Source organism: Cnephaeus nilssonii, assembly GCF_951640355.1.
Source record: "Cnephaeus nilssonii genome assembly, chromosome: 7".
NCBI classification, from domain to species: Eukaryota; Metazoa; Chordata; class Mammalia; order Chiroptera; family Vespertilionidae; genus Cnephaeus; species Cnephaeus nilssonii.
The window spans coordinates 82,246,636-82,262,865 of NC_137078.1; the positions used below are offsets into that span (position 1 = coordinate 82,246,636).

The following is a 16,230-nucleotide window of genomic DNA, read 5'->3' on the forward strand; positions in this document are numbered from 1 at the left end:
CCCCAGGAATTAGTAACCAGACCTCTCCCACTGCCCTCCCTCATGCCTGCTGTGCCTCCCACCTGCCAACCCAATAGGAAGCCAAGAGCAAGGGCCCAGATGCCCTGCCCTGGTCTGCTCTGTGCCAGGGAGTCTGCCCTGCCTCACCAGTGGGCTCCCTGGTTCTCTGGCAGTCCATGGAGCTCAGCCTCTGGGGAATCTGAGCGGGACAGGGACATCTGAGCGTGGACCTGAGGAGTCACCAGCGCAGGACCCGTTTCACCTGTGCTCAGCCTCCTGGCATCCGAGTCTCAGTGATGTCTGGCATCACTTCTGAGCTAATAATTAGCAACTCATAATTGTATTGGTGCGTATATCATCCCAAAGAAAATAAACAGTGAATTTAAATTCATGAATAACCTACAACATAGCACATTCCATTCCTGTCTCAGCCCAGTCAGAATTTAGGGTTGTTCGTGGCCAGACACAATTTTAACTAATGCCACGTGGTGTCAGAGGATCTGAGTTCTAGTCTGCCTCCAGCTGGCTGTCAGAGGTGGGCAACGGTATGTAATTTAACAAGCATTGTCTGTGTGGCACTACCACGTGACAGCATAGAAAGATGAGTGCAGGCAGACCACTATCTGGTCTCAAGAGCAGGTGAGTAGAGAGAAGAGCAGACACAAGTCTATAAGTTCTGTACAGCATGGTAAGAGCTATAATTGAGGCCCTTAAAGGCCAGGACTACAGATAAAAGAGCAATTAGTTTTGTGGGAGGCACCTAAGAAAAGCCACACACACGCAAAAAAGAACCCACAAAATAGTGGCAATGACTTCACCATGGGCCTCACAAAGATGCCAGATGGACAGTAGGAAGAGGCATTCCAGGTAGCGCCAAGGCAGGAAGGCATGAAAGTGTGCACTCTGCAGAACCACAAATATTCATGTGTCTCTAGAGCAGAGACGGGCAAACCGCAGCCCGCAGGCCAGATGCAGCCCTCTGCCTGTCTTCCTAAGAATAGGTTTTACATGTTTAAACAGTCCAAGCAAAAGATGATTTCATGACACATGAAAATGGTATAAAATGTAAATATCAGTGACCATAAATGCGGGTTGATGGGAACACGGCTTCGCTCTCTGATTTATGAATTGTGTATGGCTGCTATAGCACTGCCTGGGCAGAGCTGAGCAGTTTGCAGCTGAGACGGATGGCCCACAGCCTAATATATCTACTCCCAGACCTTTTGCAGGAAACATTTACTGAGTCAGAACAAAGCCCACAGTCTAGAGCGGAGGCGAGCAGCGAGGGGCAGCGAGGCCTGAGGCCAGAAGGTCAGGTAGGGCTCACGTTGTGAAAAGCTGCAGTAAAGTTGGGCTTGATCCCATGGGTGATGAGAGGTGATGAGAAGTTTTAAACAGGGGGGGAGGTGGGATCACATTTTCATTTTCCAAAGCTCTTTGATTGCTGTAGAATAAAAATGTGGGGGAGAGATGGCAGTGAGGAGCCTTTGAGAATTAGCAGATGATGAGGACCAGGGTTTAGGTCAGTGATGGGCAACCTTTTGAGCTTGGTGTGTCAAACTTCGCCAAAAAACTGAGCATAACTCGAGTAGTGTGTCACTTTGAGGAAAAAACATTATTTCGCAGATGTTTCATCCTCAGGAGCAGCAAATGTTTCATCCTCGGCATGCGGCCGCCTCAGCGACCGCGTGTCATCAGAAATGGCTACGCGTGTCAGTGCTGACACGCGTGTCATAGGTTCGCCATCACTGGTTTAGGTGGAGGTGGAAGAGAGGAGACAAACCAGACGAGATCTTCCCATGATGCACCACACTGGACTCATGACTAGTTAGATTTGGGAGTGAGAGGGGATGGGGGATGGAGACGGAGGAGTCAGGGATGAACCTTAGGTTTCTGGCTTGAGGAAGTGAGTAAAAAATGATTATATTAACCAGGATGGTCTTGGGCAGAGGCAGATGGGGATGAATTTTGCTTGGGACACATTGATTCTTAGGTAGTATTGGGATATCAGGGGTTGGGGGACTATCTAGCAGGTAGTTGGCTATTCTGCCAGTCTGTAACTCAAAGAAGTTAAAGATAGAGATGTGAAAGGTTCAAGGCAAAATAGAGGCTGGGGCCACAGTCCTCTCTTAGAGTGGGAGTCCTCCCCATGTATATCACATCAGAGGAGGAGCCCAAAAGAGTGGGTTTTCAAAGTGGGTTCCTTGGAGGCCAAAGGATTCTCCCAGCAGCTGTTCTGATAGGGGCTGAGTGGGTGGGACTCCAGGTTTCCACCCCAACTTCAACCAGAGCAGTTCCTCTTTCATGTATTTTGTGTAGTAGGAATTTACCCAAGAGTGTTAAAATGATGGGTCCTGTACCTAAACTTGGGAACCCCAGGACTTGAAGGACCACAAGGTTCTTCCAGTTCTGGAAGACCCCTGAGGTTGTGTAACTCATCCCTCTGCCTCCAGAAACATTTCCAGTTCTTTTCGATGTTCATTACTTTCTTGGTTTTTTCAAGGCTTCAAGGAATCAGAGTGAGAACCTTTCTTATATGCCCCCAGTAGTGAATGATCACAACTAGTAAGGGACCCCTCACTGTCACCCTGCTCACCTGTAAAGAGGGAATAATATTAACCCCATGGGGCTATTGGAAATTAAAAGAGATCCTGGTGAAGTATCTGGGATGTGGTAGATGCTCAGGAAATGGGACCCGGAAGCTTCAGACCCACCAGTTACCTTGACTCTGTGCAACAAGAGCGAGCTGGCAGCTCTGGCTCCTCCTTGGAGGTGTTCCCTTTGCCTACCACTCTGACCTGATGATCATCATCTAGTGCCCGGCCCTCCCTTCAGCCAAATCCTAGCCCGGCCCCGCTCTCCCTTTCACCTCCTCTCTTGTCAATTCAGTGCTGGTGACCAGGAGATGGAAGATGTTCTACAGAGAAACTATTGGCTCCTCGGCTTTCTAGAAGTCCTATAAACTCAGTTATCTGCAGAATAAACTTTTCCATTCAGAAACAGTTTGCATTTGCTGAGCTGCTTGGGGCTGTTTATAGTAACAAGCTGAAGCTTGTTTTTCACTTGAACCTGTCCTGTTCTTGCTCGTGACTGATCTGCAGTCTGGACCAGAGCGGAAAGCGCCTCAGGCATCCCGTGGTCCATGCTCTGACTCTTTTGTCCTCTTCTGTTAGCCTGCTGAGTTGCCAAACTCTAGCCAGCCTCATTTCCAGGTTCGGGGTCCCCAGGGACCTTTGCACAAATAGCTGAGTTGTCACTACCTGGCTCAGGGGCCCACAAAGCAGGCTCCTGAATTCAGTCAAGAGTGAGCCTGAACGAAAAAGTGAGCATGAACACAAAATGGGGCACTCCTCACCCCACCAGTGAGTAGAACCCATTCCTTTTTCCAGGAAATGAATTCCAAGCACAAATTTTTCTAAAAGTTGACCATTCACCCACTTGGTCGTCAGACTATTATCAGAAACCTTCTCTGTGCCTGGCTGTGAGTGAGTCACAGGATACAGACATAGGAGCTCATGGGACAAATTGGCAGGAGAACCAGAGAGGACACTGCGGTGCATGAAGGCTTCCAGTGGTCTGAATACAGTCCTGAGAGAGCATCGACTTCTCCCTGAGATGAGGGACAGCCACAGAGAGCAGATAACCTTTGAGTGAGGCCTTGACCAACAAGAGGCAGCCAAGAGAAGAAGAGGGGGGGGGGGGGGGGCGTTTCTGGAGAGAGAACAGCATTGCAAAGGCAAACTGAAACCAATAACCGATGGCCACGGTGATTCCCTGAAACATCTTTCCTCCGGTCCTTTTCTCCAGCTGACTTCTCGGATGTAGTTTGTGAAGATCATTGAACAGTCCATTAATAACAAAGCACTATTCTAGAAATTAGAACAGTCCGCACCCACACTGCCCCCCATCTCCCATGCCAGGGTCCTTCTCTTCTTTAGGAATTCTGGTAGCCAGAAGCTTTGCTGTGGTTAACCAAGAAGTCACACCAGCAGCACCCAGCAGAGCACCTCTTACCACCTAAGCTGGGTTGATTTCCTTCTTCCGCCCTATTCAAAAAGACAAATCACCAGCCTGGTGCAACACCTGCTTCTGAGGGACTTTGCATATATTTCTTAACTGTCAATAATCCTTCAACACCTACATTCTCAGCAGTGGTATTGCCAGGATGTGAAGTGATTGTTTCATGATCTCCACACCAATGTTTGGCTTCTTACTAGCGAGAGCAGTGAATTCAGGGCTGGAGTGCACTAAAGCAAAGCACCCAGACAAAGCCCTTTCTTGTAGCGTTTAGTGGGTCTTGGACTTTGTCTTCATTCTCCTCCACGCCATTTGTCCCAGCAATCCTCAGCACAAGGACGATCTGAAGTTCCACCAGATGGTCATTTAGTTGTTTTTTGTCACCATCAGTCATAGTAACATTCTAACTGCTCGATGGTTTCTTGAATATGTTTCTCAACTCAGATCTTGTCACCTTTTCCTTGCATGAACGTGGCATCATCTTGGTTCACAATAACCTCTCCAACTTGTTCTAAGTCATGAAGTGAAACATCTTAAAGATGTTTCCAAACCCCACACCATCAGTAGCACCAGCTACTTTCTGTGACACCAGAACCTGGAGCTTGGACTGCTGTGACCGGAAAGCCAACTTCTGTCCTATTTAAAATGAGTGGACTGAGAGCATCTTCAGCAGTTACAACCAAAGACCTGCAGTGGCCTTGGCAATTTCCAGAGTGGGTACAGTGGATGGGACACTGGAAATCAGAAGTATCCCAGAATTCCTCTTTCTGAACTTTTTAAAAATATATATTTTATTGATTTTTTACAGAGATGAAGGGAGAGAGATAGAGAGTTAGAAACATCGATGAGAGAGAAACATCGATCAGCTGCCTCCTGCACACCCCCCACTGGGGATGTGCCCGCAACCAAGGTACATGCCTTTGACTGGAATCGAACCTGGGACCTTTCAGTTCGCAGGCCGACGCTCTATCCACTGAGCCAAACCGGTTAGCGCCTTTCTGAACTTTTTACGCATTACTCAACTGGAGGGATGTGGACTCTCAGTTGAATTCTGTGCCTTCAGTTCCTAATTCACCACTCAATGTTTTTCTGCCCTATGATGTGAGGACACTCTCCGAATCTTCGTGATTCCATCAGAAATGATGTCGCTGATTTCTCTGTCTCCATTTGCAGAAATTGTGGCAAAGGGAGCAGTCTCTTCAGGGGTTAGCATAGGTTTAGGGGGCTTCTTCCTAAATTCGTGGTTATAGCATCAACATGCAACATCACACCTTTCCTGATTTCCCCTGGTGAACACCTTTGCCCATCTTGAAGCCTTCCCTGGCCACCGAACATTCCGGTGCGTAGCAGGGTGGGGCCACCGCAGCCTCTTCGTTTATGTGTTGGCAGCATCCTGGTCAAATCTGGCGTGATGGTTTTATATGTATTCGGTAAGGCACCTGGCCTGGCAACGGACACCTCACCTTTGGTTGCTTCCCAGCTGTGCTTCAGAATCCCTGTCCTTCCCACTGCTCTTCTCCGCGGCAAGGACGAGGGTGTCTGCTGGAAGGTCTGAGCTGGAAGCAGTAGGTCTTGAGGCATCTGCACTGAATTTTATATCCGTGGCATAAATCTGGCCGAGATGAGGAGCCAGTGTGCTAGACACCGGCTTTGTCTAGCGGAGGACTGTGAGTAATGAAAGTATTCCTGCCGGCTGCTGCCAGGCGGCGAGGCAGGCCTCTGTGACAGGGGAGGGACAGCGTGCAGGAGGCACATCCACGTTTTCAAAGGGGAGATCAGATTTCAGTTTTTAAAAAGATCACGCTCTGCAACAGTTTTAAAGATGGGCTAGAAGAGACTGGATCAGTGAACAAAATCCAAGCGAAAATGATGAGTTTAGGGCAGGAGTGGCTTAGAACATGGAAAGAAGGTACACATTGGAAACTTTTTTAAGGTTGAATGAATTGGAATGAATTGGATTTGGTGAGGGAGTAGGTGTGTGTGTGGGGGGGGGGCGGGGGGGCGGGGATCGGGGGATGCTCCAGCCAGCAGAACAGCCCAGTGGTGGGGAAGGGGGATGATCAAGGTTAGGGCATGATCGCCCCATGGAGGGAAGTCTGAATCCATTGGGAAGAGCAGAAACTGCAGGTTCCACCACCCGAGATTCCCAGAGCCTTGGAGACAGGTCAGACCTCCCTCTCCTCTCTACTCACAGGTCCTGTCTCCGGCTAGCTCAGCCCAATAACTCATGCTGCAGGCTGGAGAGGCATTTGTATTGCCAGATTCTTCTAGCTAAATGTGTACCATGTGTCCCGCTAACCTTTACAGCAGCGGGGAAATGTCTTGTAATTAACCAGAATATAAAGGATGAATGGAGCAGCCTGGCAGTCTCCTGTAGGCATTATCATTCGCAGGAGATGAATGCACCTAGTAAGATTTCCATCAACCAGTTAAAGCCCGCACTCCTCTCCTGGGAACCCTGACTGCTCACATTCAGCACAAGAGCATGTGTGAGTGAGTTACATGGTGTATGTGAGTACTGATAGATACATGTACACGGTGCGCAGTGTGCTCTGTAGACATGACACCCCCTCATGTCCTCCTCTACCTCACGGTTCCCCTCCAGCAAACTCAAGGAAACCCCATGCAGCATTTGCCCTGGGAATGGCATCATGGTGCACTGGCCCTTTCCCCGTCCCCCTTCCCAGGTGTGCAGGACAACTGGAAACAAGGGAACTGGGAAGACTGACTCACCTCCTCCTTCTTGGCTAGGTGCCCAGTCATCTCCACAGACCTGACCTCACGTGGGCCACACTGGGTGACAGAGACCTTCCCCCACCCCCTGCCCCAATGCCTGGCCTCAGGGAGAAGAGACCTCCCCCATACCTACCCCAATGCTGGGCCTCAGGGAGAAGAGACCTCCCCCATACCTACCCCAATGCCTGGCCTCAGGGAGAAGAGACCTCCCCCATACCTGCCCCAATGCTGGGCCTCAGGGAGAAGAGACCTCCCCCATACCTACCCCAATGCTGGGCCTCAGGGAGAAGAGACCTCCCCCATACCTACCCCAATGCTGGGCCTCAGGGAGAAGAGCTCCAACTGGTCTTGCAGTGCTGGGACCACTCTCGTTCTCTTGGGATGATCAAATCAGAGGAATTTTCCCTGCCGCACTCTATTAGCTAGGCTTGAATAATGCATGCTCCCCTACCGACACCCTCTGTTTAATAATGGTCCATGTTGGTGTTCATTGGAAATTTTCCTGCTGGATACACTTGGAGAGTAATGCACATTTATAAAGGGTCTGAGTGCACATTAGAAAGCAGGGGCTCTGTGGTAGTTACTGAATTCTATCAGGTGTTCAGCTTCGACAGCAACTTGGCAGGGACAAATCCTTGGGGAGCTTTTTGATGCAGGCAGAGAGGGGTGGGGTAGGGGGACTGGGACGTGGGCCCCTGGCGCACCTGGTCGCCCTGGGCTTTGAATTCAGGATTGGCACGTCACCGCAAGTGCAGAGCAACTCCCTGAGTTTCCCGGGCCTGGGCTGGGAGGGGCAGAAGCTGCAGAAGGTGGACGGTGCCCCTGGGATTGCTTAGGGGCAGGGCACAAGAGAGGAGCACAGCCGATGCTATCTCTATGACCTAGGGCAAATCACTTTAACCGCTGGGACCCTGATTTTACTGTCTGTTAAGTAGGTATAATAACTACGGGTGAAGGTGGTTACGTGTATAAGGACCAAATGAAATGATTATTGAGTGCCCACTGTGTGCCGGGCACTATTCTAGGCATTGATGATATAGCGGTGAACACTATAGCCGAAAACCCCTGCCTTTGTGGAGCTTACCTTGCAATGCAGGGTGACCAGACTCGCTAAGTAAATGACATAGTGTGTGAGAGAGTTAGGGAGGTAAAGTAGGGAAGGGGAGGGAGAGTTGGGGTTGGAGGTGTAGTTTTGAATGGAGCAGTGTGAGAAGGCCTCCAGGAGGAACTGGTGTTTCCGTGAATGCTTCAAGGGAGAGAATCATGAAGATTTCTGGGGGAGAGCCTTCTAGGGAACTGGCCAGCGGGAGCAGGAACATGCCTGGCATATTATAGGAACAACAGAGAGGCCCGTGGCTGGAGGAGAGTGATTGAGGTCGTGGGGAGGGCAGATAGGTCTGTGCGGGCCATTTTAAAGGCTTCAGCTTTCCCTCTAGGAGACAAGGGTTGCTGCTGATGAGTTCTGAGCAGAGATGTAATATGGGCGCACTTATGTTTTAAAGGATCCCTTTGGCTCTTGTGTTGAGAACAGATTATAACAGGGGCAGGAGGGAAGATGGGAGGCCATGGCAACAGGGAGAGAAGTGGTGCAGGGTTGGGTCAGCATGATAGACATGGAATTGCATTTGGATAGATTCGGAAAGATTTGCTGATGCAGCGGTGTGGGTGGAAGAAAAGAAAGGAGTCAAGGATGCTGATGTTAATAAAGAACTGGTAAGGCACTTAGCCCAGGGCCTGGCACCTAGGAAGTGCCTGGTTACAGATGTTGCTACCACGGCCGGGTACCAGTCTGAGTGGGGCTGAGTCAGCCAGCCTGCAGAGGCCAGCTGTGAGATGCCACGGGGATCTGGGATTGGATAGATACCCCCAAGCCACCCAACCAGAGACAGGACGAAGCCCTTGGAGGCCAGCAGAGTGCACTAGAGAACTGGGGTAGTCGCACGAAAGATGGTGGATGGATGTAGAGGAGTGGTCTTTGGAATTGGGTTCTGGCTCGGGTGCCCTGGCTGTGTTATTTGGCAAAGTCCTAAAAACCTGTAGACTGGACTCAGTGATTGGATCAAAGCCCAGTTCAATCCATCAGGCCAGCACCTGAGCCAGGCACCACCCCCAAAGGCCTCCAGGACCCAGCTTCTCCCGCCCACAATAGGTTGGGTGTAGGCTGTACTGATTGGCTCCATGGGTCTCTTGTCCTCCTGGGACCAGCAATATCTTTCTCCTCCCAATGATGCCAGGGGGCAAGACTGATCTGACAGGCACTTTTCAAGCCTTTGGACATGTCAGGGCCTCCAAAATTCCACTGCCCAAAGCCAGAGTCAAGGAGTACACAGTCACCTTGCAAAGGGTGTGGATTCAGGGAGGTTGGCAATTTGGTGCCATTATCCAGTCTAACACATCAGGTCAGGGCTGGTTTGGAGCCTGGGCAGGGCTGAGTCTGCAGGGAAGCCAACAGGCAGGGCTTCCCAGGTGCACGGGAGGTCACCTTGTCTGCCTGGCCCCGAGGACCACCTGGATAGCAGCTCTTTCTTCAGGTCTGGGCGCCTGCTGCGCTTGAATGCTACCCTTGGTGTATCCTCGCCTAGAGCGGCTTCTGGCGTTGACCCAGCATGGAAAGCCCCAAGCCAAGAAAGGGATCAATCCAGAGGGCCCCATCCCCATTCACAGACAATAACTTAAACCCTTTTCCCTCTTGCTTCCTCTCTAGTCAAGAAGCAAATCGAGTTGAAGTCTCGAGGTGTGAAGCTGATGCCCAGCAAAGATAGCAGCCAGAAGACATCTGTGTGTAAGTGTCTGCCCGCTGGCCCCTGCCAGCCTCTCACTTGACCTCAGACTCTCCAGTGCTGTGACTATGGGGGAGCCAGATGATGCTGGAATGATTTCCCTTCAATCCTGCCTTCCTCCATCCCGGGCTCTGGGCACGGACACACTGACCTGGTGGCCAGTGAGCAGCCCAAAGGCCTGTCCTCAGCCTTCTCCTCCTCCCCGTCTTCCCATCTCCCTCCTCGCTCCTCCTTCTCCCTCACTTCCCATTCTAACTGTAGTCCAGGGAGTCATTACTGCTCCATTTCTCTCTTTATTTTTCCTTTTGAATCACTTCCACCTGCTAAGACCGTCCTTTTTCTGGCTCCTTCTCTAGGAGTCAGTGACCTCCAGCTGGGACCTGGGAGTCTGCAGGGCCCCAATTCCAGCCCCTGTGGCAAGATTGGGAAGGGGAGCGAGAGAAATGCCGAGTAACCTCCACCAGGGTCCCTGGACCTGGCTGGGCAAAGAGTGGACTAGAGGGTGGGGGTCCTGCCTCTCGAGCCAGTGGGGCAGTGCTGGGCTCTCTGCTTGGGGACAATTACGTCTGTGGAACATGTTCCTGCTATTGATGTCTGAAAGATTTAAACGGGGGCATCTGACACTGGGGGGTGGGCTGGATGTCACCCAGAAACACCTGATTGGAACCTGTGCTGTGGGGCTTTGGGGCTAGAGCACAGGAAGGGGTTGGGGGAGGCTCTGGGTGCCACCTGGAAGGCTGGTCTTGAAAGCAAAGGAGATTTTTCCAAGAATCCCTCTCTTTTCATTCTGGAAGTGAGTGGGGGGGGGGGGGGGTGGCCTTCCGTGGTCCCCAAATGACTGGCCTTCGGTTTACTGTCTCCTCCCTTTCCTTCTTTTCCCCCTGCATCTCACATCCTAATCTCTCCCTCCACGTTCCCCCCTCCTTCCTCCTCACCTTCTCTGCTTTCTCCTCCTCCTCTATTTCCCTCCTCCCTCCTGCCCCTCTCATCTCACCTCCATGTACTTATTTCTCTTGAGATGCGAGCAGTGCTTCCTGAGAGATGGGGAGCTGCCACCAGTGTCCCAGAGTTCTGTGCCTTGTGTGGTGGGAGCGGGGCTGGGCAGAGGCAGTTTGGTCTTGAGACCCCAGTGGAACTGAGCCTGGATGTGGGATTTTTCTGTGGTCTTTCAAGTCATCCAATCAAGAGGGGGTACCACTCCCTGTCCCTGGGGACCATCGTCTGGTCATTGTACCCCCGAGAAGGCTGGATGGCAGGGAGCATTCAGGAGGCAGTACGTCTCTGTGTGACTAGGGACCGGGGGAAGAAGCAGGGAGCCAGGAGAGCCAAGGGTTAGGCCAGGAGTCTGCAGAGAAGGCTCGAACCCTGGCCCTGGCCCTCATAGGCCACAGGAGACTAGATGAACTGAGGCAGGCACGATTTAATTTCCGAGTTTGCCCTGAAGCCTCAGGCAAACTATAAGGCAATGGCCCAGATTTGGGAGAGCAAGTTTTTATCCCACCATGTCTTCAGGTAACCGTGTTGCCCCAGGCACTTATGTCTCAGTTTCCACATCTATAAAAAGGGGATACGAAACCTTACCCTCTCTTCCTTCTGGGGATGCTAAGATGAGCCTTCTTGGCCTAGGATTCAGAAGGTCCATGAACTGGCCAACAATGACAGTGATGCTGTGGGTGCACTTTATGGGGGGGCGGGGGGGCATGGTTTTCATTGCTACTCAGAGGTGCCCAGAACTCCCTTGGAAAGATTCAGAAACCTATTCTAATGAAATAATGCAAACTATTCTTTTGGGGGTAGGGGGGTGGGAAATCTCTCTGTTACAAGGTACTGGTCTTTGTTCTGAGATTTTCTTGTGTGACTCAAGCTGCCTCTGAGGCAGGTAACCAAATGTATGCAGGTATCTGACCCTATGTGTTCGGCCCAAATGCCCTATGGACAGATGTTCTGAATTTCTTCACATACATATCCTGGACCCTGCTTGTTGCCTTCATCAGACAGTCCGTGGGTACCATGGATCCTCCACCATCGGTTCTGGCCACCCACATGTCCATGCCTCCTTTCACTCTGGATAGAAGCATCGCCTTTCTGAGCATGTTTCAGCTTCTTCCTCACCATAGGGGTCCTCACAGGGTGGGAGTAAGATTCACCTTCCCTTCTCCTTCTGCTCTCTGCAGCCAACAGCAAATTAATGCTGCAAACACAAGCCGCTGGTTTTGATTAGGCAGGGGAGGTTGGAATTATAGAAAGAGAGGGGAAAAACCTCTCACCTCTGTATTCAGGCAGTAAACTGCTCCCTGCAACGTAAGTTTGCTTGTTGCCTGGGGAGCCTAAAGTCCGCATGGGGCTCCTGTGGTCTGCTCAGTCCTCCCAGGAAGACAGGACACCAGTGAGGTGTGGGCGGCTCCCCGCTGGGCTCGTAACTTCCTGGACGGTGGCTGGGCCTTCCTTCGGGCTGGCTGACTTAAGGAGGGCAGCAGGTGTGCTTCATTTGCCTGGTGGGTGGGCTGTGCCAGGGTCCCTCCTCTCTGGTCCAGAGCATCTTCATCTGTTACCTTCCACTCTGTCTGCTCACTGCGTGGTGTCAGTGCTGACTGAGAGGGCAAGAAAGGGGCAGGTCATTCCTGTCCATTGTTGCAGTGCTACCAGGTGGCTGTGTGGTTCCAATGGGTGGTCTCAGGGACTTTGGGGTGGGTGTGATCGACGGGCAGGGTGGAGTAGCAGGGCCTAAAGAAGGTGGGAGCTTAGCTGGGAAGTCCTCAGTAGGGTTGGAACACATGAAGCTGGCTTACCAACAGGTGAAACACAAGTACAGTCTGCCCTCCTCATCTCAGAACAGAGCCTCCTCTCTCCTTCCCACGCCCTGGGGATCCTGGAGGCCCCATTTATCTCTTCCTCCCGAGCTTGCAACACTGAGGCTCCGGGAGGCAGGAACTGCTCTGCTTTTGGAGACTGCATTTCCTTCTTATCATCCAGGCCCTGAGGCCTGGTGGCCATGGGGACATGGCTAAGTTTAGCAAGTGGAAGCTTTGAAGGAGAGGCTTGGCCAGGGAGGGGAGGGGAGCAGGGGTAAAAGTCCAGTGGGAGTGAGTGGGTTTAACTGGTGATGTGGAATGGTAGAGAAAGGGAAGCTACGCAAGAGGCCATGAGCTCTGCCACACGAATGGGAGGATAGCAGATGTCCTAACTCCCAGATCCCTTGGCCAGCCATACCCTGGGGTGCCTGGAGGTTTGAACAGGGTCTCCACCAGGCTTCTAACTGTAGAAATGAGCTTTAGCCTCTGAGTCTAAAGTGCAGCTCCTCACAGGTCCCTTGGCCAGGAAGTCCCCTGCTTCCTTCCCCTCCCACAGCCCTCCCCCAAGGCCCTCCCACACCCAGTCTTCCATGAGCCCAGGTGATTCTTTGCCAAGTCCATTCTCACTACCCCATGTCTGTCCCAACTTCCAGGCTCTTGTTGTCCTTTACCCAAACAATCACACAACTTCCTAACGCATCTTGCACCTTATGAGCAATCCAGATCTTTCCTGCACTTCCCACACTCAGGACTCTTCAGTGGCTCCCTGTCGTTTTGAGGATCAGACCCGAACCCCTTAAAAGTCTGACCTCTGACATCTCACCTTTTACTCATCCATCTCACCCATCACCCTTCCTCCTGTTCTGGTCACACTGGGCAACCCCAGTTCTGTTTCTGTGTTTCCACCTCACTCCCCATGCCTGTCTGTCTGCCTGAGCTGTCATTCCTCTGTCACTGTGCATCCAAATCCTGCTATCTCAGAAGGTCCATGTTCAATAACTCCTCCTCCAGGCAGCCTTTCTTGCTTCTCTCAGCACTGTGAGATGGGTCCTCCCTCTGAATCTCCCTGTAGCTGCATCTTTCATCAATTCCCCATGCGGTTTCACAGTTTCCGTGTTTCATGTCTTCACTCAAATGGGAGCTTCTTGAGGACAGGTCATATATGACATCTGATTTTGACATGCTCCATGATATATAGTAGGGCTGTGGACACTACTGTGCTAAGTTAATGCTTTTTGTGTATTCGTGTGAGTGAGTGAGTGAGTGAGTGAGTGAGTGAGTGAGTGATGGAGTACCTTGCTCATATTGTGGGACATTGAGAGTGTGGGACAGAAATGGGCCAACTCAGGGAACGTTACTCCAGACTTTCTGTCATCTCCGGGAGGCAGGAACTGCTCTGCTTTTGGAGACTGCATTTCCATCTTATCATCCAGGCCCTGAGACCTGGTGGTGTTGGGATCATGGGACTGGGGAGGCTTTGAGTGGAACTCCTCTGGCCAGGCTGTCTGCCTGGCCCCCGCTCCTGGTCCCCAGAGCCAAGAGTCTAGGGTGTGAGTGGGTTCCAGCCTCATGAGTATGAGCATCTCAAGAACAACGGGCTAGAGTGTTCAGCCTCCCCGGAAACGGAAGAAAACGAACTGTGTGTGTCCGATGCTCCCTGATCAAGCCTCTCCTTTAGCTGAGAGGCCTGCACACATCGTCTTTGTAAAGAGGACTCTGGGGTTGGCCCATGTGAGAGCCTCGCACCGCCTGCCAGGAACCACCACAGGCGTCATTTCTGCGCGCGGTGCCCTTGACCAGAGGCGAGGGGCACGGGGATGGGGGTGCTCTGGTTACTGGTCAGTCAGGCCTGAGAAGTGTCTAAATGGGAAGAGGTTTCTCAGCAGAAATATCTGTGTTTGAGCGAAAGTGTCTACTTTGAACTTCAGACTGCAGCTTTCTCTTACATTCTTTACCGTTTCTGACCACGCATCCACCTTTTATTTAACTTTCTTTGAGTCATTTCTTCATTTGGGGTTGAGGTTGGGGGGCTCATTTCATCTAGAGTCACCACCCCCAGATCCAAAGCTCAAGGTGGGGAGGTCACGGGGCTGTGGACCATCCACCTCCGCTGCTGGTGCGGGATGAGGGACCTGGTGTTGGGTTGGGGTGCCCACATGCTCTAGATGGATTTCCCAAAGGAATTTGTCAAAAGCAGCTCCCCAGCTTGTACACTGAGGAGTCCCAAGCCCAGTGGACCCCAGCAGCCCCACCCAGCCCCACCGGAGCAGGGCCTCATTCTGTCTCTGGGTCCCTCCCCCGAGACACCACCGGCCGGTGCTTCCTGTGGTCACCCATCTCTGTATGTGCTGTTTTTGCCTTGTAGTAACTCAGATTGGTGTGTCCCAAGGGCATAATATGTGTCCAGACCCTGGCATACCTGAAAGGGGCAAAAGACTAGGCTCAGATTTCAGGTAAGATCTGTTTTGGGAACTTTGTGATTGCAAGGAGGGTGGGATGGGCTGCAGGGGGGAAGGAAGGGGCTGGCTGGCCTTCCAGGAGGTGGAGGGCGGAGGATGGTGCGGATACAGGAATAGACACTTTCTGGAGAAGTGCTATGGCCTCTGACATTCTTTCCTAGTCCAGTTCTGGGAATAGCGCCCTTGCCTGAAGGGGAAGGGGAGAGCTGTAGACTATAGAGTCACCCGCAAACCGATTCCTAGTGTACAGAGGACCGCTGTCATCAGGAATGCCATGCCAGCAAGCAGCTTGTGCCTCTGAAAACCTGGGAGACCCTAGGGCCCCACGATGGTGCATTTCACAAAGTTTCTATCAGGCTTCTTCCCCTAATTCTCGATTTTGATTAAAGTTTTGAGTATCATCCACCCACTCTTAGCTGTCCTAATTGATACTTAGAGAATTACTGTTTTGCTCACAAAGTCACCTTTTGACTTAATCCTAAAACCATTCAGTGGTCAAAAAAATGGAGATTTTAAGTGGTAAAATTGTAGCGATCAAGGGCCAGAACAGAAGTAAGGTTGAGATGATACTTTGTGGAAGCAGGAGGCCCCCGGGGTGGGCCCAGGATCGAGCTCACAGATGCACCTTGTCTCCCAGGTTAGGATCCAGCATCCAGTTCACCTGCAACGAGGGCTATGACCTGCAAGGATCCAAGCGGATCACCTGTATGAAAGTGAGCGACATGTTTGCGGCCTGGAGCGACCACAGGCCGGTCTGCCGAGGTGAGGGTGCCCTGGGAAAGGGAGGCTGGCCAGAGCGCCGGGCTGGGTGTGGAGGATGGAGCCCAATTCTTAGCGCCTGAGGCCAGGGCTCCCATCCAGGCTGGCTCAACCCACTCTCACTGCTCCCCAGGCCTCAGATCCTGCATTCATTTCCTGATCCACTTACATTTATTTAGCACCTTTGCTGTGTCAGGTCTACACTAGGATGAGGAGATCCAGGAGTGGGGAAGAGAACCATGGCCCTGCATGGGCCTTTCAATCTAATGGGGGAGCACATATGCAACAGGTTGCTAGCTCATTGCACAGATGTTATACCTACACCTAGATAGGAAGGGGAGTCACCCTCATAATGTCACCTTTAATCCCTCCATTATAACACATGTACATCCTGAGCCCTGAATCTCAATGTATGTTTCTCTCCACATACTCGGCAGTAAACAGGCCTGCCCTTCTGAAGGTGCCCTTAGCTAAGCAGAGCATATGGACCTGTCTCAGAGGCTCCTCTGTTCTAGCCCCACACCTGGGCACCTTGTTCTCAGGGCCATGCCACTCATGTCCCCAGATGTCACTTGTACCGAGGTTGGGCTGGCCAAGCCCTCATCCCCCAAACAATCTTAAAATTGCAGACCTGAGTGTGTGCCATTGTGAGGACAGAACAGCAGCTGCTTCTGTTAGAGAAGCCCT

The 16,230-nt window shown here is 51.7% G+C and overlaps 1 protein-coding gene across 1 annotated transcript in view; it reads left to right on the top strand.

Moving 5' to 3' along the window:
• CSMD2 (CUB and Sushi multiple domains 2) overlaps nt 1-16,230 on the top strand; it is a gene marked incomplete at its 5' end in the record, with an annotated part of 537,662 nt that overhangs the window by 269,173 nt on the left and 252,259 nt on the right. The window contains 3 exon segments of the mRNA XM_079778373.1: nt 9,458-9,535; nt 14,691-14,778; nt 15,422-15,546. Of these exon segments, the coding sequence (XP_079634499.1) occupies nt 9,458-9,535; nt 14,691-14,778; nt 15,422-15,546 (291 nt within the window).